At 39.8% G+C, this 24,137-nt stretch overlaps 1 protein-coding gene across 1 annotated transcript in view; it reads right to left on the bottom strand.

Annotated features, from left to right (window-relative positions):
• The window catches only part of LOC139658436 (E3 ubiquitin-protein ligase RNF123-like), a gene marked incomplete at its 5' end in the record, with an annotated part of 37,073 nt that extends 13,697 nt beyond the window's left edge, over positions 1–23,376 (bottom strand). Inside the window, 2 exons of the mRNA XM_071536568.1 lie at positions 7,853–7,947; positions 23,156–23,376. Coding sequence (XP_071392669.1) covers positions 7,853–7,947; positions 23,156–23,376 — 316 coding nt within the window. The remainder of the gene's footprint in view (positions 1–7,852; positions 7,948–23,155) is intronic.
• Between the last annotated feature and the right edge of the window lie 761 nt (positions 23,377–24,137).

Below are 24,137 nucleotides of genomic sequence, written 5' to 3'. Positions count from 1 at the left end.
TGTGGACAAGAAGTGTAAGACTACAGGCCCTTACACACCGGGAAGTGTCAAGTTGATGTCTCTATGTACGTCAATGGGAGACTGATTGACCATGTCAAACTTTTGTGGCTGGCTGCTGGTCATTGGCCAATCAGATAGAAGAGGGCATAGATCAGTGGTGTAGCAATGGCATAAAATGTTAGCACAACTTTTCATAACTTTAACATAAAAAAAATAAAAAACAAAAAAACAAAAACCTAAGAATATGTAGGCCACAATCAATCAGGTCAAGCAAATCAGTACTGCAACTTTAAACATTTCCTAAACGCTTTCCTAGAGAAACACAAAATATTTGCTCCATTGAAAGGTGGAACTAAAATTCAAGAAAGACAAAAAGTCAAGCATTCAAGAATTAGACAAAAACAAAAAAACAACTGATGTTAAATTATATCACAGATTCAAATCTTGGTTCGGTGGTTTTAAGCATGTGGACAGGATTGCCCATGTTCACAAAGATTAAATGAGCAATCCTACGCCAGAGGATAAATTCAGTTTCATTTGCCTTTATGGCAATAGCAAGTTACTGCAAATGATAATTTTTTTTTCCATTCCACAAGGATTATAAGCAGTTATACATTTTTAAAACGGCTGGATTTATGACTGCAAGACTGTAGCCTAACACCACTTCAGTTTTAAGTATGTGGAGAATATCATAAGTATTGAGTTAAATTAAAGTACCTTTCAGGCACATCAAGAAAGGGGGCGTGACTTTTCTATTTCTAAACACTTCTAAGCACTTCAAGCTGTTGTTGGTCCTTGTGCAAAACATGACACACACACACACACACACACACACACACACACACACACACACACACACACAAGTACAATTATGAAGGGTCACCTGGAACTGCAGAACCAAGACTAACTTTCTTTCATGTCCCTTGAAGAAATGAAGAAAAATAGATTGTTTCTGGAGTAATTGCTGTTCTCCCTGCAGCAAAAGTTCTTTCTCTCTTTATGTATGAACAAAAATGTATATGTGTGTGTGAGAGAGGGTATGAGCAAGAGAGAGAGAGAGAGAGAGAGAGAGAGAGAGAGAGAGAGAGAGAGAGAGAGAGAGTGAAGGAGATGGAGAGAGACAGAGAAAGAGCAAGAAAGTGCAGAATAGAGCAAAAAACAACCCATTTTACTTTGCTCAAAGACATACAGTAGAGTGAGGTGAGGTGCAGAGAGAGCTATAGAGAGAGAGACAAAGAGAGAGAGCAGTAGAGAGAGCGGTAGAGTGGAGGTGAGGAGGAGGGAGAGTTAGGTAACGGCCGTATTAGCAGAAGGTGTTCTTGCACAGAACTGTTAGTTCAAAGGCCTTTTCTAGGTGTCATGCTTTAATTGGGAAGTGATGGGACCTGTATTTCCCCCCTAAGGTGAAAATAAGAGCTGACCCTTCACTAACAGACTTCTGTCTGTGGCAGAGGGCAGGCTAATGACCAGAGAGTCCACTGGACTACAGTGAAACAAGCTCACAGGCAGTGTGGTCTGCTGAGCATGTAACTAGACAATTTCATTAAAGGCAGCTCATAACTAACTAACTAAGTAACTAACTAAGTAACTAAGTAACTAACTAAGTAAGTAAGTAAGTAACTAACTAACAGAATAACTGATTAACTAACTAAAAGAAAATGATTCATTTTAGGCAAACATTCCTTCATTCCATCAATGTACAATGAAACAAGCAAATGAACAAAAAACAAAACAAAACAAAAAGAATGTTTGGCTATGGAGAAAGTGACATTCACATCCAAGGAAAGCCAAAGTTTTTGAAATGTATACAATTTATGGATAATAGCTCATTGAGAACAATTATGTGTACCTGATGCTAAACATGTACATGTACTGTAACACAGCTTTATAATAACCATTAATTCATGCATACTCAAAATACTCAACCTAGAACTGTTTTTTTTTTTTACTTTTTATGTATTTAATCATATTTTTTTTTCTTTTTTCATACTTGTTTCCTTTCTTCACATGCTTATTCTATTATGTTGCTTAGTTTTGACAATTTAAAGTCCCCATGAGATGAACTCCCAATACTTTACTTCCTGGAAAACAGAGTGTCTTTAATGGTGACCTCATGCTGCACCAGTAGGTGCAAATATAAATTCCAACTAATAAAACCATCACAGATTTTTGAACAATCCTCCGCCTCTTCGATCAAATAAAACTGCCTTTCTCTCCATGACTGATATTCTATTGGTTTAGACTTTTCAATGATCCCTCACTGTGTTATGTCCCGTCCCAACATCCTGTTTCAACAGGAAATACATCAAATCAAGGAAGTAAAGATGCTACTGATGACTAAATTACAACAATTATATAACAGATAACCAGCAAATATATATACTGCAAACAAGAGAAACAACTCGGCAAATATGATTTTTTCAGGGACCACAACTTTGAATATACCCAATATTTTAAGATTTATTTGAACATCAACTCATATCAAAGCCTTATTTTTGCATAATTGTTGAATGAAATGGATCAGATGGAACATGGTGTTCAAACAGCAGCAGGGAGCGCACAGCTATAATGCCTAGCAGATTAAACAAAAAGGTCAACATATTGCTAGTAATCAGATACCGGTTTGCTGCTCCTGCCTCTTTCACAAACACATACACAAACACTCTCTTGTTCAAACACAGACACACACACACACACACCACACACTGTCTCGTCTCCTCTTTATCCGATGTGCTCTATTTCTCTCATTTCTTTCACCCCCTCCCCTCTATTTAGAAGAAAATCATTGGAGCTTTAAAGCCTGGCACTGTGGATGTGGTTGCCTAGACATCCCAAGCTGTTGTCTTGGCAAACATAAGCAAACGCAGTGTAGGCCTAAGTGTGTGTGTGTGTGTGTGTGTGAGTGTACATCTACGACAGTGTGTATGTGCGTGCGTGAGTGTAAATACTATATATAATATGTGAGTATATGATATATGTATGTAATAATGTGCATAATTGTGTGCATGTACGTTTGTGAATCTGCAGGTGTACAACTCTGCATTCATGAATCTCTGGGATGTGTACTTTGTGTATGTGTGTGTCTGTGTGTGTGTGTGTATGTGTACGTGCACAAATTTTAATTGTCTATGGAAAATCCCCACAAACGAGCAATCAGACACCAGCGCCTAAGCAACCTGACAGGTTTTCAAACAGGCTAATGATTTAATAACACAGTGGTAGTTGAAGGGGGCAGCCGCACAGGAATCAGTCCCATATCTGGAGACAGGCACTGGGAACACATCTCTCTCTCTCTCTCTCTCTCTCTGCTGCTCTCTCATTTATCTATCCCTCTTTTTCTTTTACTCCTTCTCTCCTTTCATTCATTCACTCTTTCTTCATTTCTCACTTACTTCTTCCCTCATTTTATCTCCCTTTCCTTGTCTCTCTCTCTCTCTCTCTCCCTCTCGTTCTCTTTCTTGAGGCCAGAATGGAGAAAATGAGCTTGGCTTTGAATTCTTCACCAAGGGTTTCCTCTCACTTTTAATGATAAAGAAAGGGCTCGAGGAGGGAAATGGGAAGAGAAAAGATAAATAAAGATGACTTTCTCTGTTCCTGTCCAGAGTACATGCTGAGCATGCAGAAGGAAGACCTCAAAGCACCTCGTTCCCCTGACCCATGTAAGGATCCAGTCCTGTGTCTGGGGCCGAGTCAAATTCGTATTCTAATGTTTGGTAAGGTATTTCAAATCATTATGAAATAAAAGAGTTAATTTCCAAAACATTTATCCATTTTGGAAACCCCCCCCAAAACAAAACAAAACAAAAACATTATCATCCAAACATCAATATCTCTAACAGAGGACAGTTTGTATAAGCATCAGTAACTAATACTCAACAACTTTACCCTTTAAAAATATATATATTTCTTTAGTTTTGTGCGATAAATCATTTTGCAAGAGGAGATGTCACAGTTTTCATGATGGATATCATTTTGGAATTAAACTTCAGAAAACATTCAGTGCATGATAATGCACTTACATGCCCCTGCTTATTTCACTCTCTCGTACACACACACACACACACACACACACACACACACACACACACACACATATATACACAATAAAACACCATCACTACTCTCTCCATCATTCCCCAAAAAGGATCACTCAAATATCCTTCCCCTCTACAATAAAAGGTCTACGGTTTGTTATGAAAAATAGAGGAACCCTTGTGGTTTCACTGATAAATGTTTTACTATGCTCAATCAGATAAAAAGTTTTGGTTACATAAAAGGTCATGAAAGAGGAGGTTATTCTTGTTGAAAGATGACAGTGCTTTCAGCTGCACACTATCAGATCTGATCTCTCTCTTTCTCTCTCCAACTTTGCCTCTATATAACCACTTAAAAATCAACACATCAAACATTTCACCACAGACGTGCGTTTCTTAAATCTGTTCTTTGCAGTATAACAGGCTGTCTGCATAATTTCTGGTCTCATCTGCTACAATTTACAGGATTAAACATTACATCACAGTCCTATATAAAAGCTGACAATATGTCTGCCTATTTCAGCTCAAGAAAAACAGGTAATGGTAAATAAGCAATTCATGAGGTGTTGGGAGATGTGAAATATTGCCTTCAGCTATAATTTGCAAATGGGACAAAATCAATGTAGACGGATTTGGATGATTTGGAACAAAAATATCACAGGGGAAAAACTACTGTTGGTTATAGCTGCTGAGAAAAATGGCAATTTACAGCCATTGAAATCAATGCTTGTGTATCGTGGCACATATGAGGTGAGTGCACTGAAAAAGCAAATCTATAACTAACATTACACTCAATACACATAATACATGCACAGCTTTGTTTTGGGACATCTGGGCCATCGCGCTACGAAACCATCATCGCATTTGGCTGCATCTTGATGAGCAATGTGTATGTCGAGACAGCTCCTGAAGACATTAAGTCTAATAAATTCAGCACTTCATGTCATTTACGGTGTCAAATTCAATCCGAGGCCACAGAATGTTTGCCGATATGCCGGTGAAACCAGTTTAATCTCTGCCTCCATTCTGTTTATCAGAGGCTGAGTGGAACTGACAGCATCATTCTGTTTCAGATCCAGGTTTCTGTGGGAAACCTCTTCGCTGTTGATCATAAAGACTCTGCACAAGACACACACACACACACACACACTGCGATACATTTATGACCAGGCTTATCTCTGAATTTTTGGGTTTACTGCATATGGCTGGCAGGATAAACTATAAGAGTGTCCATCCATTAATGGAAAGGTTATAGGTTCAGTCAGGTTCAGCAGTGTCAAGACAGTGCTTACACGAACCTGTTGGGTTTTTTTTTGTTTTGTTTTTTTTATCTGTGATTTCTGATCCATTTCATTTTTTCACTTCATCTTTTAGTTCCTATCCTGCAGTTCTGTTGGGGCATTATTTTGGAATTAATGAATTTAATTCTGAATTTATTTATTTCCTTATTTCTCTCTCTCTTTTTTGTAAAGCACTTTGTAACTGCGTTTTGATAGGTGCTACATAAATAAAGTGTATTATGATCATTATTATTACTGTCCTGTTCACTCATTGTGTATCTGGTTAGGGTCATGAACTAAATGCCTAAAATGTAAAATGTGGGCCATGGGACATATATGCCATGGCTCAATATATGTCAATGTAATCTCCTTCATGAATGTCAGCATGATTTCAATACACCGAGTCTCAGAGCGAAAATATATTTCTTTAACAAATTACGTAGTAAGCACATTTTTAATACAGAAATTAAAGAAAACGTTTAAGAAACCTTAGCTTAAAGAAACATTTCTTTATTTCTTTAACAGTAACTTACTTCATCAGCATTTTACCATACAGCCATTGCGGTGTGTGATGACTTGGACCTCAGCTTTCTAAACTGCAGCTCTGCTGTCTAATTCATAAATATTGCAGTGATGCGACCAGGATTGCTTTTAAGTCACAGGCCCATGGAGTATCCATATCTGTATCCCTAGTCAAGTTTACCATCTATCCCAAAACCCCCTCTTGGAGCACTGTGTGATGAATGGTGAGGGTTGGTTGTAGGCTGCAACTAACGATTATTTTCATTGTCGATTAATCTGTTGATTATTTTCTCGATTAATCAATTAGTTGTTTGGTCTATAAAATGTCAGAAAATGGTGAAAAATGGCGATCAGTGTTTCCCAAAGCCCAAGATGATGTCCTCAAAAGTCTTGTTTTGTCCACAACCCAAAGATATTCAGTTTACTGTCATAGAGGAGTAAAGAAACCAGAAAATATTCACATTTAAGAAGCTGGAATCAGAGAATTTTGACTTATTTTTCTTAAAAAATTACTCAAACCGATTAATCTATTATCAAAATATTTGGCGATTAATTTAATAGTTGACAACTAATCGATTAATCGTTGCAGCTCTAGTTGGTTGTATCTTAAGATTTCAAAATATTTTTTTATTCAGTGAATGCAATATGAATTTTAATCTTAGATCATACATATGCACCTTTGCAATCCCCTGCTTCAAAAGGGCAATCTAGTGTGGTGAGTTTGAGTAAAGACAGAGTCTTTCAGATAGAGTGGAGGAAAGGAGAAAACAAAAAAAAGTGTAATTCAAACGCACCAGCCTCTCTGCAAGGATAAAATTACTCATGTAGCCCAAAGCCATATACCATTTATTGGTGGTCAGTGCGATTGGACTTGAGAACACTTTCCAATCACGCGGCAAAGGTTTGTGGAGAATGTGCACCAGGCATTAAAGAGCATGCAATTTCCGACTTCAAGCCAAGTAAGAGCAGAGAGCATACCCTTTTTTCACAGAGAACCATTAGTGGTTTCATGGAAATGGACTTTGGACTTACTTCACTTCAACTCTATCGGGCCTTGTATCGTCAGCACAATTCTTTCATTTTCCTTCTCTTTCTCTCACTCTTTTCTATCCATCACATCTACTTCCATACAGAGTCAAATGAATTGTGCAGGGTGATGGGTTCTATTCTGCACAGATAACATTGTTGCAGAACTTATACAAGTTTTTTAACTGTTTCTTGAGGCGTATTGAGGCATGATGCAGCAAAAAATACATACAGCGATTTATACAACCTCAAATGCACCATCATTAGTTTGGCCCCTCTCTCTCTCCCTCCCTTCCTTCTTTCCTCACTCCCTCCCACTCTAAATCCTTTCTCTGGCCAATTTAGTTCTGTGGTGTGGTCTAAAGGGAAAGAGTGTAGGATCAGGTTCCCACTGCAGAGAAGAAGAGCGGGAGGGACAGGGTGAGGAAATGGGTTTCTCCTGAAACCCATCATGCTCTGCAGCAGACAGGTTCACCCTCAAGGGCAACGGGATCAGTGTGTCCAAACTGCCAACCTCAATGTCTTTGATTTCAGTGTGTTGACTTGTACTAAGGTTGAGGTGTAGAGTAAGGCTTTTCTGACATGCTGCACTCTTCAATATCAGTTTCTCCGAGGTAGTAAAATACTCAGAGTTGCCAACCTGAACTCTGATTGATTAAGTGATTAAATGATTGAACAACAATGTGATATTCCACTCCACACTAGAAAAAAGTCTGAAACATAATTATCTGCTATTATAATTTGTAAATCGGTCAAGGAAAGCATAAAGGTTACATTTACTGCTGCTGATAGACAAAAATCCTTCAGGAATTGAGCAAATAACCTAATTTTCAAAGTAACAACACATTTCTGAATGGGTTTAATGGGCCTGACGAAACTCAATCGGTACGTTACCAGATCATGTTTCAATTCAAGCAAAGCTATCAAAATATCAGGAGACGGCAGTGAGATTATGCAGCGATGTTTCCTGAGACATGCAGTGAGACTTACAGCTGTGCTGGCAGCGGCCTGCTTGGATTCTTCTGTGAGGAAGGCCAACATCCGCTCCACCTTCCGTTCTTCCTCCTCACTGATGTAGTCTGTGTCTGTTTGGACACACACAAACACAAACACACACACACACACAAGCACACATATACTTGTTAATATAAAGTAGCATAGGAAGTATACCATATAATAGTGTTTATGGCAGCAACCCACCAGACCAAGGACAAATATATACTGAACGAAAATATGAATGCAACATGTAAAGTCTTGGTTTTAATGTTTCATGAGTTAAAATATCCCATTAATTTGCATGAAAAGCTTATTTATCTCAAATCTTGTGCACAACTTTGTTCTGTTGGTGTGCATTTCTCCTTTGCCCAGAATTTAATTGAATGAACTGTAACCAAGTAAATTTTCTGTCGCTTTTCTGTGTTGTCTTATGTTGCAAAACCCACCCATCTGCTATTAGAAGGTATTAGTGGGCCAAAACAAATAGCACAAATCATTAGATACACATTGTTTAGGGCACATTTGGGGTAAGATTTGCTGGCAATGAGTATGAGCAACTGGGCAATGGGCAAAGAGGGCAATGGACAATAGTAACTGACAAATTTGACAGTTGCAGGAGTGGAGTGAAAATGGATGAAATAATAGATACTGCTGCCATCACTGTCATCTTGGCCTCCTCTTTTCTACTGAAAATGTAATAATTTTATCAAGGATATCCACTGCAATTTGATAACATGTGTATTATAGGCCTATGTATGGGTCTGTCTTGTTAACAGAAAATAATAATCTATTCTACTGGCATCCAGCAGCTAGCCCCAAATTTGCCCTAAAAATGTACCTTTAGACTCATGAATTACAATTCTGATTCAGATTGATCCTGACAAAAAGCAAAGCCTCACGCGCTTCACTGAAGGGAACTTCATCGCTCGACAACACTTAAGGCAAGAACACAGAGACCTTGGCCATATTGACACTTACTCAAGACTGGCAGTGTAATGTGATATGTTGTTATTCTGAATATGATTCTTTATGACAGGAGGAAAAATACAAGTGATTTGAACTGCATTGCATTGTTTTGTTCTGTCAAAACGTCTTACATTTTATGACTCATTGTTTGGTGAAGTAAAGAAAATACCGTAAAGCGTTGAAACAAAGAAACACAGACAACACACTAGCAGCACAACCTTTACTGTCTTGATCTGTGAATGCACATAACACTGAGCATACAGTCATCAGATAATAAGATCGGAAACATTAATAATCTAAAATGACAGACATATATTTTTATTCACCTTAACTTGTCTTCTTTGGATAATACGGGTTGACGGCTCACTGTGAATTAAGATTAGGCCAAGCCTCTTTTTCAGTGGAAACCTCCACTGAAAAATATAGAGTTACAGGCTGCAGCAGCACCGTGCTTAAATCCATATCTGGGAAACTGACCCAGTATGTGTGTTTCTTGCTGCCTCTGTAATCATTACAATGTAAGGTGATACCTAGCGCTGATACAGGACTTGTGTAAGAGTGGGAGCCTACAAATGACATCTGGGAAACACTGTGCTGAAAGGCAGGGATCTCGTTACCACTGGAGGACTAAAAATAAAGCACACAGGGAAGGAAAGGTGAAATAGAAAGTATTTCATTGATATCCAGTGACGTTTTCCAGCCAAGGGAATAGACTGTACTCCAACACTTGATTTTATGAATCTGATTCTATTCTGTGCAACGTCCTTGTAATACATTAGACCAATGCACTACTGGGCACTCAGAAGACATCTTCTACATAACTATAGAATGATTAATGTATGTACAGTGATATGTACAGTATAGTTTACCATCCATATTATGTCTTATACTGTATTGTTGCAGTGCAGGTGAAGTCCTGTTGTCCTTGTACCATGTGTGTGAGTATGTACTGTAAAAGTAAGTTGTCAATGTGTTTCTGACCCAATGCCACCAAGATAAATTACTGTGTATACATACATGTTGTACTTGCCATTTACAGTGAATTTGATTTGCTTTCATATCATATTAGAGCGGCTATCTGTGGTCATTTTGCGGAGGTCATTTTCTGCCCCTATTAGAAGGTATTTCGTTTTACTCAGTGTGGATGTGATACTCTTAGATTCCCTTTCTTATTCTTTCTCTTGTTGTGACCTTTTTCTTTGTCCTCCGACTCCACAATTGCTGTCGAGTGGAAAGAAAAGCATGTTGATCTCACTACCAACCTTCCTTCCCTCGCTTTAACATCCACTTTCACTCTCACATCTTCTCTTGTTCTCCCTCTTCACTTACTTCTACAGGCTTTTTAAGAGTAAAATTCAACCACTTTTCAAGCATTTTCAAGGTACCTAAACTAAAAATTTCCACTCTCGAAGCCTTTATCAATCTCCTTTCTGCAGGTTGTGCAGTACGCCTTCCTTTCTGTGGCTCCTCTCCGAAGCCATTCTTTATATTTTTTGTTAGCCAGCCAGTTGTCATTAAAACGACAGCCTGCATGTTGCTAAAGCGATGACAAAATCCACCTGTTCTCTAGTAGCTGATGAGCAGGTACAGTAGTTAGCTAGCTACCTTCAATGCGCATGCATGCACAACGTCAAAGGTCAGAGGACGCGTGCGCAGTCTGAGAGCAGATGGTCGCCCTCATGACACGGAGCGGAACGGAAAAAACGCCCCCTTTTCATTTCGGCACCCATGTCAGTCAATCTAGCTCCGGTCTGGTCTAGTCCGCTCCACGTCTTGTGTGAGACGCCAGGAGACAACAAACAAATATGACGACAGGATCGTTTCATTTCAAATATTGAAAGATTTTTGGTTTACATGAGTGATTGTGTAGATGAAACACCAGATTATGCTGAAAATCAAGCATTTTTCAAGGAGTATATTCAAATTTAAGCATATTCCTAACCTTGAAAACATAACGGTTAAAATTAAGCATTTTCCAAACTTTCAAGACTTTGTACGAACCCTGCTTCTATCCTTTAACTCCCTTCCTCCACTTTAAAGAACAACTCCAGCGTGATTTGATTTTTTTGCTCTTTTTTAAATTTCTTATCCCTTAAATGTTAATTGTGACAGTTTTATACATGCATGCACCACCAAAAAGATATTTTGAAATCAGTTTTGCCATAATGTATCTCTTGTACTTAGACAGAGAAAGAAAAAAAAAGAGAGAGAGAGAAAGGAAAGAAGGAAGAGAGAGAGGGACAGGGGGAGAGAGAGAGAGAGAGAGAGAGAGAGAGAGAGAGATGACAGGTATCAACATAGTGATATACAGGACTTCTACAATATGGACTTGCACACTGTGGAAAGATGGTCAGAACACTTTCCTCACCAAACACAGCTTAAAAAAATAAATAAAAACAATCTCACCAAGCCTCTCTGTGCTCTTGCTGCTGCTACACTTTTTCTCCCTACCACTTTCCTTTAATTTCTCCTTCTCTCTTCTCTCAGCTTTCACCCTCTCATTTGATGGCCTTCGATTTGTCCTTCCATTTTCTCCCTCCATCCATATTGTTGCCCCCCCCCCCCCCCCTCCCTTCCTCCAATCAGACGGATCCTCTTTCAGCATTGGAGTGGTAGCACCCCAGTCTGGGCTGCGATATTGGCTTGTTGGAAAGCTGCCATTCTGATCTGAAGGGAGAGATTACTACCATTACACACAATGTCTGGAGGAATATGGGGGGAGAGACAAAGGGAGGGAGAGAGAGAGAGAGAAAGAGAGAGAGAGAGAGAGAGAGAGAGAGAGAGAGAGAGAGACAGAGAGAGAGCGAGAGAGAGACAGAGAGAATATTAATTATTTTAGAAGGAGGGAGAGAGACAGAAAGGGGCAGAGAGACAAAGAAAGACAGCGAGAGAAACGAACAAAGCAAAAGTGAAAGACAGATAGACAGATGGACAGACATACTGACAAGGGGGAATGTTGATCTGTAACTGATGTACTGTACTGCTTTGGAAACATAGCCAATAGAGAAAAACTAAATTGAATCGAGAGAGAGATGGAAACACAAGCATGCAGACACCTAAAGTTGAAGACATATGCAGGAAGAAAAGATAAATAAAAAGGGAGGGAGAGAGAGAGAGAGAGAGAGAGAGAGAGAGAGAGAGAGAGAGAGAGAGATTGGCTCTTTTCCCTGGATGTCAGTAAAAGCTCCTTTGAACTGAAACAGAATGCCGTTCAGTCTGCTAGGTATTTGGTGTTTGCCAGCAACCAGCACAAAGCTAAAAGCTGTTCAAAGCTATACAATAGCCTGTGATAACGGATGGCTGTGTGTACCATAACTGATAACTGACGACAATTGCGGTGTAAACAAAATACCACCTAAACAAAAGGTGGTCCCTGCAAAGCAATCTGACTTATCAGATATAGGTACACATGAAGCCCGTGTAGAAATCCCACTTTGTGTTGAATGCTTGCTGAACTTTTGCTCCATCCCAAAGATTTAAGTTTGCAAAAAGAAAAAATCAAGTTTTGCTTTCTTTCATTTGTAGGAACCTACAGGAAAAAAGTTGAGACATTAGTGTTTTGTTTTACAATATGCTAATTTGGTCCTACTGCATCACATTTGAGAAAAAATTGTCTGTAGCAATAATGCATGATGGATGCAGGGTAAAGGCATATTTAGGGATATTTACAATGGCTGCCTCTGTATTATTTATATCTGTGCTCTATGAGCCTATGAAGCAACCTTAGGGTGTGTTTCTAGGTTTCTTTTTCTGGCAGAAAAGTGTTGGCAGGGCATTGGGAATGAATGAATAAATTAATCAATCAATCAATTCAGCCACCCATCATCCACTATGCTATATCTATGCCATTATGCTATGGTGTTTCCATTACGGACAAAGACTATAACGATCATCTCCATTGCCTTAAAAAGTTTCCACTTTTTCATCACCTTCTCATTCCCCATTAAAGTTTCCATGGCTCACACTAAGCACATCTGGCATCGTCTGTCATCTCTAAACCCTGACAGATGGGATCCTAAATCACCTGACCATCTGTAATATGCAGTGATATTTAGCCCACCTAGGGACAGGGATAAGAAGAGCATTTAAGGCTCTATGCTAATATTTTGACAGACAATACATCCGTTGCACAACAAGCAAATGCATCTGTTGTGCCCAAGTTCATGGGAATAAAGGCTGCTCTCCCATCTGGCCATCTGTACTGTGGGCAAGAATTTAGATTGCCTTGGGCAGGAATGAGACAGTCAATGAGAGGCTGCCACAATACTGTATGTATGCAATATTGACATATGCAGTCTAATATGTCTACTATACATTGTATGTCTTTTACTATGTAATGTCCTGTTGACCGTATAACATGTTTCAGTATGCACTTTGAAATGCTAAATTACCAAAATACATGCACCAATCTCTCCAAGACAAATTCTTGTACTTAAATTGTAGTTTGCTTTGAAAAAGTGACTCTGACATGCAGTACATATCGACTGTGTCTTGCAGAAATGTGGGTTTTTTACTGTGATTGAGAGCTGACCTTGTCTCCAACAGGAACAAAATGCTTGGTGGCTTTTAGTCTAAGCCAAACTGTTGTTGATAATATTTCACCATTTTTCTCAGTTCCTGAAAATAGACATTTTGGAGACATTATATTTCTCTCAGATGCCAATAATATATAAGTTACATATAATCAATCAGCACATAATGTGTGGCAGACATCGAAAAGCTATCACAATAACTTTGTTGTCAAGCTTTATCGAAGTGCAAAGCGGTCGTTATTTCAATTTGCTCAAGGCATTTTGAATGTTGCTGCATCATGTCAATCTGCTTCAAGTAACATTACGTTAAGTGTAACTCCATAGAGAACAGTCTAAACAGTCCAACCAGATGCTGATGTGTCACCAACCATCTACCCCACTGCACTGCACATTTTTTGGCAGCATTTATATATATATATATATTTACACAAACAGGCCCCTCATGTATATGCATCATGTGGATACAGATGGTCCTCTAACCTTCTAAGACATTTTTAATATCATATGGTATTTTGACTACAAGAGGACAGGGATGGGAAAGTTAATCAAATATCCATGACAACAACCAAAAGAGTCAAGACACAAGTATTGAAGAACAGAGCCTCTGTAACTATTGCCAACTTCAGCAAACTGAAAATGAATTTCATTTGTGTGATGCCCTTTCCACCATGACCTTCATATTCATGTTTTTTTTTTCCCCCAGAAGGCAGGGTTTGAAATGTCGAGGCTTAATAATACACAGAAGTGATTCACTGAACATGACGCATTTGCAAAATCAGTTCCTTATGAGAACTCCAGCAGGGGAACAAAGGCTGCCTTCAATTGATGCTTGGTTTTGCACGCGAGTTCCAAGGGGCCTTTTTAAACAGGCTCTTATTGAGGATGGTCACACCTGATGGAATAAAGGATTTCTTGTAAGCGTTCTTCCTGGCCATTGGGACTTTCAGTCTGCGGCCTGATGGCAGCAACTGAAATGCTGAGTGGAGAGGATGGGTGGGGTCATTGTAGATTTAGATTGCCTCTTTTGTTGTGGATTGAGAAAATAAGTCCTGGAGTTGGAGTTGTTTGTCTCCAATGATCTTGCTGGCCTGATTGACGACCTGTGTCAGTTTGTTCTTTTGTTTTACTGAGAGGTTTCCATACCATGAGACGATGGTAAATGTGAGAACACTCTCAGTCAGTGATTTATAGACCATGGACAGGGTGTGCTGGCTGGTGTTAAAGCTCCTCAGTTTCCTGAGAAGAGCGAGGCGCTGCCTTGCTTTCTTGTAGATGTAGTCGACATTGTCCTGAAAGGTGAGTTTATTGTCTATTACTGTTACCAGATATTTGAAGTGGGTGACCTGCTCCACATCCTGGCCCTTCATACTGATTGGCTTGTAGGTAGGACCTGCGCTGCCTGCTCTCCTATTGCCTCCTAGACACAGCTCCTTGGTCTTGGTGACATTAAGGTCTAAAAAGCTGTTGTCAAACCAGGAGGCAAGGCTGTTGATGTACTGGCAGTAGGAGGCGCTGTTCATATCCTGCTGGCAGGCGACCAGGGCCGTGTCATCTGCATACTTAATAAGGGAGAGGTCACTGCTGATACACTGCACTTCATTTGTGTATATTAAGAACAGCAGGGGAGATAGTACACATCCCTGAGGGACACCTGTATTCAGGACAAGGCAGTCAGAAAGGGTGTTGTTGATGCAGACACACTGGGGTTGTTCTCTCAGGAATTCCCTGACCCAAAGGACTAGACTGTTGCTGACGTTCAGGTCACACAGGCGCTTTAATGTTTCCAGTTCCTAAGTTACTGTGCTGTCAAATGCAGTGACAAAAACATACTTTTTCTTTCTTCATTATTTTGTGTACAAAGCAATTTGACTGAGGTACTTTCTGTTTGGAAAAAAATGGGAATTTTTTTGAAAAACCAAAAAAAAGTGAGATTTGATAGTGTCTTAGAGGTATTTCCATAAGGGAAGGGTCATTTTTGGGATGAGAAAATTAAAAGGTAAAAAAAACCAAACCTGGGTGTGTAAAGTGTATGAGAAACCCTCTCCCCTCCCTCAACAACTTCCGTCATGGTGCCCTTGAGCAAGGCACTTGAACCCCAGCTGACCAGTGCATCTGCTTAGCGGTCAACATTAAACTGTCTGTCATGTGTGAAATGTGAGAAGATGAGAAGGACGAGGAAATAAAAATACAACCACTGGCTTTGTGGTGTGGAGGGTGACTGTAACACCTATTGCAACAGATATCTACTCAAATCCTCTGTAGCAACACAGGTTTGAGTCTGGCTCATTACCTATTGGTTGCATGTGATTCTCTCCCTCTTTTCCATCACCCTCCACTGGATGTTATCTATTAAAAACATAAATGACTTGAGAATAATCCTGATAACAGTGTTTGCCACCCGTTCAATTGATGATTGAGAATAGTTAAAATATTCACACTGCCCTTCTAGCACCTTAAAACCGGTATGACTAACATTCATATGACGAAGACATGAAATAGTTCTTCATGTGAAATGGATGGGGGGCATTCATATGTGCTCTTCTCACAAAACAAAGCTGATGTTTCATGTTGTGTGTAGGCTTGTTACCTGCCTGCTGGCTTTGACCCCTCCACAGGGAATCAGTGAGCTCAGATGTACTGCGAAATTTCCACTGAATGTAAAGAAATTCAATGTCAGATAAACACATGCACTACATTTGCTTCATTGAAATCTTATGGAATCAGTCTTTGATTGTATTTCCAACAAACCACCTCCAGCATTAACACATTTTGCCCCTCTTTCTACTTTCCCTGTCATTTTGTATGATCATACGAGGCCAAACTGATTGGATTTTCAAAATACTGGGTGTGCTTGTGTGTGTGTGTGTCTGTGGCACCCATGTGTGTGCTGTATCTGTATAGAGGTCATTTGTTTTCCCACGCTACAGATACCCATTCATTAACACCAACACCTACTCCTATAGTTCCCTTGGTCAATCTCTGAGGATTAGGATATACACTGTTAATACCCATAGTACGGGTCCTGTTTTGTGCATTTATCCTGCACCTATGTTGCATTAGGTCTGCGGACAATCCTTCCCACAAAGTTATGGAGTAGAACCAGATTAGTATTTTGTAAAACTAAATTCTATTGTCTCTCAACCCATTAACTACCAGACCACATGGACCATCTGACGGTTACAAAGCAAGCAAAACCTTCATTTTCTAAACTATTCCTCTTGGGCATTCTCTCCAACAGCAGACTTATTGCAGCAAGCATGCTGCAAAAAGTGGGACATCTACAAAGGCTACATCTATAGGAGCATTCTATAGTAACAAAGATAATGGGAATCAGGAATTTGAATTGGAAAGTACCTTAGTTCTTCAGATTCTTCAATGCACTGAATATTCTGACAAATGCAAAACGTATTGATAAAAAAAAAAAATCTTGAATAATTTAACTGGGATTTAGATCCAGAGTCAAAATTCAAGAACAAAGTATGCATCTATGAATTGTTCATTATAACTTGAAGGACAATCCTTGTTTTTCTTCATGTGACATTCAGATTGTTCCTCAGGAGAACCTGGTAAGACTGAAATACGAGGCTGTAGTCTGGTACAGCTTAGTGGGTTTAGCAAGAAATGTACCACCTCATGGTTCTGTAAGGCGACTTGGATAAAGTGTTCACCAAAGGGCGTATGCAGTGGCTTTTTTGGAAATAACCATTTTCATACCAGCTATTTCATTTAGCTACTACTAAATGAACTGGGGTCCAAAGTGTAACTGTGACATCTGCTTTTCACATTCAGCAGAAGATGATTGATTTATGATTGACTTATTTACCGATGGATTATGACACATATCAGGATTGCTTCAATGACTGCCATTCCTTAGTCGTTAGCGGTGGCTGAATTTTGCTGAAGTTTTCTAGTGTCTTGTCATTTTTACCAAAGATCTATACCAATGGTTCTCAACTCCGGTCCTCGGGGGCCGAGAGTACTGTTGGTTTTCTATTCTGCCAGGTAGTTAATTGCATTCAACTGTCGTCTCAGGTCTAAATAGCCACCGATTGGACAGCTAGAATGAAAACAACCTGGCAAAATAGAAAACCTGCATCACTCTGGGTCCTGAGGTTCAGAGTTGAGAACCATTGATTTTTACCATGCATTCCAGTTTTGCCCGATTCTTAGCCTTTACTCAGGTCAATGAACCATCTGAATATTTCATGGAGAGGAAAAAAGAAACACCACCCATCATGTCTATTATCATCTGAAAGAGGTACATAAAATAGACCCATAGTCCCCATTATTATGTATGGATCCATATTGTAGGGGAGGGCTGGAGGAGGACATTTAATGGCTAGAGGCTCCTTAGAGGGAGAATGTCCCTATAGTGAGGTCCATGAGCGAGAGAGAGAGAGAGAGAGAGAGAGAGAGACAGAGAGAGAGAGAGAGATTATTAATTTTAGAAGGAGGGAGAGAGACAGAAAGGGGCAGAGAGACAAAGAAAGACAGCGAGAGAAACGAACAAAGCAAAAGTGAAAGACAGATAGACAGACGGACAGACATACTGACAAGGGGGAATGTTGATCTGTAACTGATGTACTGTACTGCTTTGGAAACATAGCCAATAGAGAAAAACTAAATTGAATTGAGAGAGAGATGGAAACACAAGCATGCGGACACCTAAACTTGAAGACATATGCAGGAAGAGAAGAGAGACAGAGAGACAGAGAGAGAGAGAGAGAGAGAGAGAGAGAGAGAGAGAGAGAGAGAGAGAGAGAGAGAGAGAGAGAGAGAGAGAGAGAGAGAGAGAGAGAGAGAGAGAGAGAGAGAGAGAGAGAGAGAGAGAGAGAGAGAGATCTACCATCAAGGCCACCTGCCTCCTCTTTCTACTGGACGTGTGCATGTAATCTTTCTCTCTTTCTATCACTGCCTCTCTTTCTCCTTATCTTCTAAAAAAACACTGTGCTTACTAACTCAGAATCTCATCCATAATGCATTCAAGGCTGATGCGATTAGAGTGCCTCCACCAACACACACATACGTGCACATACACACATATTGAAACACACACCCACATACACAAACCATCAAATCCTTGAAAATAAGCAGGATCTTTTCCTGCGGTGCATTATTATTCTGACATTATGTCACGATACCAGCAGCTTTCTTCTAACACAGAATAAGAGACGCCTGTCAGGAGAACGCGAGGCACAGCATGCTTAGGCCTAACATTGATTTGAAGTTAACCTGCATGGTGTGTGTACTGTACATTCATTATCCAGCAAGGGGGAAACAACTGCTGCTGTTGCCTGTGTTGAATAATTAACATTTACAAAAACAACAACGCAAACATCAGATTATGATGGGAAAAAAAACACAGAATTGCAAAGATTAGTATAGAAAAGGAGGAGAGAAGAGAAGAGAAGAGAAGAGAAGAGAAGAGAAGAGAAGAGAAGAGAAGAGAAGAGAAGAGAAGAGAAGAGAAGAGAAGAGAAGAGAAGAGAAGAGAAGAGAAGAGAAGAGGGGTAAATGAGTAGATAGGCGAAAGCAGTGGTGTTATGGTTTATTATTATGGTGAGCAAAATAAAAAAGAAGAGGATAGGATAGATAAGCAAATGGGTAAGAAGAGAAGAGAGAAGGAAAATGGATAAAAGAGGGGAAAAAAAGATTAGAGAAGAAACCAAAATAGACCAGAACAGAACACACACACACACTTAGACAGAAGCATGGTTCCTATATAAGAGACTATAACAGACTGTCTAGTCTCAAGGCAACAGAGCAAAAGGACAAAGACATCAAATGACAAACGCAGGAGGGAGGAAAGGGCACAGACAAGTAGCTGGGAAGGGATGTCAGATGATAAAAACCCTTGGCACAACATGTCAAAGATGACAAGAACCACAGGCACAAGACCCAGACAAGCCCAACACACTTACATACATAAACACATGCACACACTCAGGCTATGACCAAAATGACTGCAACCCTAAAGCTAGTGTCATTCACAAGAATTTCAGTGGCATCAGCTGGGGAATTGGGGGCAAGGCCTCGAGACATAAATGAACACAGATGGAACACACATGCATGCACGCTCAAATTTAGGAAGCAAACTCCAATTAATTCGGGTTGTGTTCACTGTTTGATGGAAGAATATGTAGGATACATTCAAAGCATCCCCCCACACACACACACACCCCACACACACACACACACACACACACACGGATAAAAGGGAAAGCTCAGATATTAACTCTGTTGAGTGTGTAATGGGAACAATATCGAGCGTCTGAACCTGTGTCTCCTCTTAATCGGATCAAAGCACAATATCACTCACTGGCAGACATCCAACACTGGCTAATTAACCTGGAGGACTTCCACATGCAGAAGGGAAAGCCTATAATGACTGTGTTTCTTCAGACACAGAATAAGAAACGTCTGCCATAACAATGTGTGGCACAGCATGCTGAGTGCTGGTCTCTGTTCACGCCACAAACTCTGCCAGGCTTAGGGGTTTGATTCTCACTGGGCCCAACCATTGTATAAATGTATACAGTCATATACAGTCCTGATACTGTAAGGTGTTTTTGATGTTAAAGATTCTTGTGAATGGAGTTGTAATGTGAGGCTGATAACATAGTTGAACTATAGCCTTAAGAGATATCAATATAATCTGTTAAGAGTGGTTTACTTATTACTAACCAAAAATCACTAGCCTTGATTAATTTGTAATGTTGTTATGTCTAAATGTGCATCCTCATGATTTTAGTTTCCAATAATCATACAATTTGGCCATTTAATTTAGCTTTGAACAACAGTTGTAGTTGGAAATATTCAAGATACTGAAATAAGACGGTACAATAAAATTATTTTGTGCCCAAAATCAGCAATGCTTGTAATCGTAATCACAATATCTAGCAAAAAAAAACAGGATTATCACATCATCAGGTACGTTGTCAATCACATAAAAGTATACTATATTCAATTGAGAATACTTTCCTGTGACCGTCTAAACTTTCTGGTACTCAATGTATTGTTCTATGTGACAAACTGCCACCCAACCAAATTTAAGTTTTTAATTTAATATCTAATATCTGCCCTGAGGTCAAACTGAATATTGAAATTTCTTTGCTGAGTACAATCTTGCACATTTGAATAAGACCCACCCAACTGACACCTAAGCACGCTAAAACAGTATAAAAAGTAATTACAAATACTATTAGAGTCAGGTCTGAAGCCTACCTGCTAATAGACCTCTAACTGTCTGATGAAGACAAGTGTGTGGCACCTAATTTTACAAACTGATTTGTTCATTCACTCATTCATATGTTATTCTTATGGCCCAGGACCAGAGTATCACAACGCTACCCTGTGACGTCAGATCAGGAACAGCCTAAGCAAGCTAAGGCTAAAATCCAGTGAATTTTCAAAACAAGTGAAAAAACTGACAAATCATTACGAATCCGCACGGCACGATCCCCACAGAATCCTTGGTATCCCTTTAATCCACACAAACACACACACACTGATGAAGAGGGAGGGAGAGACAACGCAAATCCTCCAGATGATGCTCCGCAACGTGGCCATGGAAACGGCTTGTGTTCCCATGGCAACAGAGGATGGAAGCCGTGGTGACCAGGCCGTCTCCCGTGGCGACAGATCGAGTCCCGGGCACCTAGCTTTCCGCTACGGCCGTGTCAACGTCGAGTGTAGAGCTTAGACACACAGAGACTCGCAGTAACAGACACGGACACAGAAACCAAATAACTCCTCCAAACACACAAATGCACCGTCGATGAAATATCCCAAATAATAACCTGCAGCACATGTGCACACACAGACATTAGCATACAGGCCTACAGGCACAGACAGATGTATGCACATCAATATTGACCATATCAATATTTTAACTGACAGATAACGCTACTAACAGGTAATTCATTCCGAATATTCAATAGCGATAAAGCAAGATTGAGGTTTCCCAAAATAAAATCCCAATTGGGGCGTCTAGAGAGCGATGGCCCTGAATCAATCTAGCCGTTTCCCTATTGCATATGTCTGCATACTTTTACATAAAATTATTGTTGGTCGATGTATGGATCTCTCTTCATCTCCTCAGCTGTCTACTTGTTTCGCACCGTGCCGCTGACTGTCTGTCTCACTGTCTGTCTCTGTCTGTTTCAAGCTCTCCCTGTCTGTGGCTCTCGTTTTCTGAACGTCTCTCAGCGTTTCCCTCTGACTCTCTGTCCGCCTGGTTCAGGCTCTTTTCATGGATCTCTGTCTCTCTCAATCTAATAATAATAATAAATAATTGATTACATTTATATAGAACTTATCTATTATCTAGAACTTTGTCTCAATATATCTCTGTCTGTCTCTAAAATGTCTGTGTGAACTGTGTGTGTGTGTGTGTGTGTGTGTGTGTGGATGAGTGGGTGGGGGGCAGTGTTGGGCAGAGGTACTTTTAAAAGTAATTAGTTACAATACTTTATTACTCACATTAAAAATTAGCTAGATTTACTTTTTATTAAAATTAAGTAGTTTTGCCTTACCCACTTCAGAAACTTTCTGTAGCAATATGTTTTCAATCATTTTGTTTGTCAGTTTTTGCTTTTCTTTTTTTGCTTTTCTTTCAATTGGCAGCATGTTTTCTGCATGAAATGTGGCAAGATTTGTACTTTTTTTTAACTAAGTAACTAATAATGGATTACAAGAACTGAAAAAATAAAATATCCCAGCACCAATGACTGAAATTGTCAGGTGTGCAAACTTTATTGGATTAAAGAATAGAACAACTAAGATGTTGAGTTACTAGTTACCACAAAACAAGTAATCTAACATTTCTCTAAATTGAGGGACATAAAGAAAGGCAAAGTTGGACATATGCAATTTCTGCAGGACACCGCCAAGATGTGAGAACCGTGTGTGCAAGCACCTATGAAGCTCCTGTACGCACGTCATGTGCATTATTTATACAGGTGCTTCTCCACCATCCTGGAAAAAAAACATACCATAAAACGGCTTTCACTCTCAATGTTTGTGCGTGTGAGTGTGTGTGTGTGTGTGTGTGTGTGTGTGTGTGTGTATATACGTGAGTGCACGTGCACAAGTCCATTTCTCGTGTGCAAGTAAAGCACTGTGCCTTTGATAAATGCCACTGCAGCCCTAAATAGAATTAAAGTGAAGCATCAATCGCATTAAGAACACAACGGGCCCATTTCCAAGGCGTGGATTTAGCCCAACTTCCAACTGATTCACTTTCAATGGAGACACTAAATGTTTTAGAATTTATTGATTGTAAGCTCTGTCGCTGTCCTCATATGTCCTCTAAGACAAATGTATTTAGCAGCCGCAAATGGATTCCACAGATTCCAAGCTTCACCCACATTTCCAAAGTTTCCACTTTGCCCAATTCTAAAACCTGAACCTCAAAATCAAAATCACTGTAGCCTTTGGGTCCCTATAACACTGCCAGCTTGAATAACCTTTAACTTTGAGTCACTTATCAGTCTCCAATAAACTGGAAAAGTATCTGAATTTAGTGGTAAACCATGTATTCCTACACAGCTTCGAATTTTCACTTTTCAATGATTTTTTGATGACATTTAGTGTACTTTCCATGATATATCTGTCATATCAAGACAGGCTCAATATTCCTTGAAAGGTAACTAGATCTAGCAGCAGGCAAGCTTAAAAAAATAAAATAAAATAATCCATGACATTTCCAAAACTATTTTGATACGTTTCATCTTTTAGACTTTCTGGACCTGTGCAGGATCCCTGTGAAATCCCACATCCACCATTCTGTCTCACTCACAGGCATGCAGGGAGAAGTGTTTGCGGTCTGCGGGGGCCGTGGTGCCAGGGGCTGACGGGATGGGGGGGTTCACGGTGGGCCCCAAGGGTCCTACTACTGGAGGTATGCTGGTCGCCACTGCTGTAGAGGCAGAGGACTCTCCTCCCTCTCCTAACAGGTGCTGGATGGAGTGAAGCTGGAAACAGGGGTCCGAGAGCAGGACCGATGCGGCTCGGGATATCCTGAGAGAAGGCGGAGGTGTGGGGAAGAGGGGGAAGGAGAGACAAGGGGCAAATTGTTAGAAGTTGCGCTGTAACGCTAGAAAGGCTAGTCTTCTGAACCTGTTCTGTGGAAAAGTAATGTTCACAGCATTCCCAGCATTACCAAATATTACAGCAACATTTCACTTTCATAAAACACTCAATTTTCAGCATGCTTATGCACGGTTTCAATCAACAGTGCCTAAAAGCAACAACGTGACAAGATCCCATTAATTGTCTGTGTAGAGGAGCAGTGAGGAGAGGAGAATTATAACTGGCACAAATCAACATTCTGGAACTTTATGTTGAAGAAGACATGGGAACAACTGACAAGGAAACTCAATGCTTTAAAAAATGACTTTTCCCTCAGCAACTGCCAACATACTTGTAGTATTACAAAATAAATATATTTAAATATGAACTGATAAATTAAGTGTGCTTTTCAGATTAGTGTTTATATGGTAGTTGCACAACACTGTTAACCTGTTTGACAAAAATCAAATTTGCATCAAAAATGTCACCTGAATTTCTTACAACTGGCATTACTTTGGTGGACAGAGAACCTAATGCAAATGTAGAAGTTGGAGAAAAATCTGCGACCTTCAGCACTTTATATCTGCAAGGCAATTTATGGAGTGGGTAAACTTTAAAGATCACTAGGTTTTCCTGGCAAATACAACTGTGTTATAACAGTTGAAATTGGATGTTTGCAGATAATGTGTTCAAGTGGAAGAATGTACATG

Source organism: Centroberyx affinis, unplaced genomic scaffold (genome assembly GCF_046629955.1).
Source record: "Centroberyx affinis isolate AG114_WGS23_722 - 3 ecotype Tasmania unplaced genomic scaffold, CSIRO-AGI_Caff_v1 ptg002904l_1, whole genome shotgun sequence".
NCBI classification, from domain to species: Eukaryota; Metazoa; Chordata; class Actinopteri; order Beryciformes; family Berycidae; genus Centroberyx; species Centroberyx affinis.
This window is presented reverse-complemented; position numbering and strand designations above follow the sequence as displayed.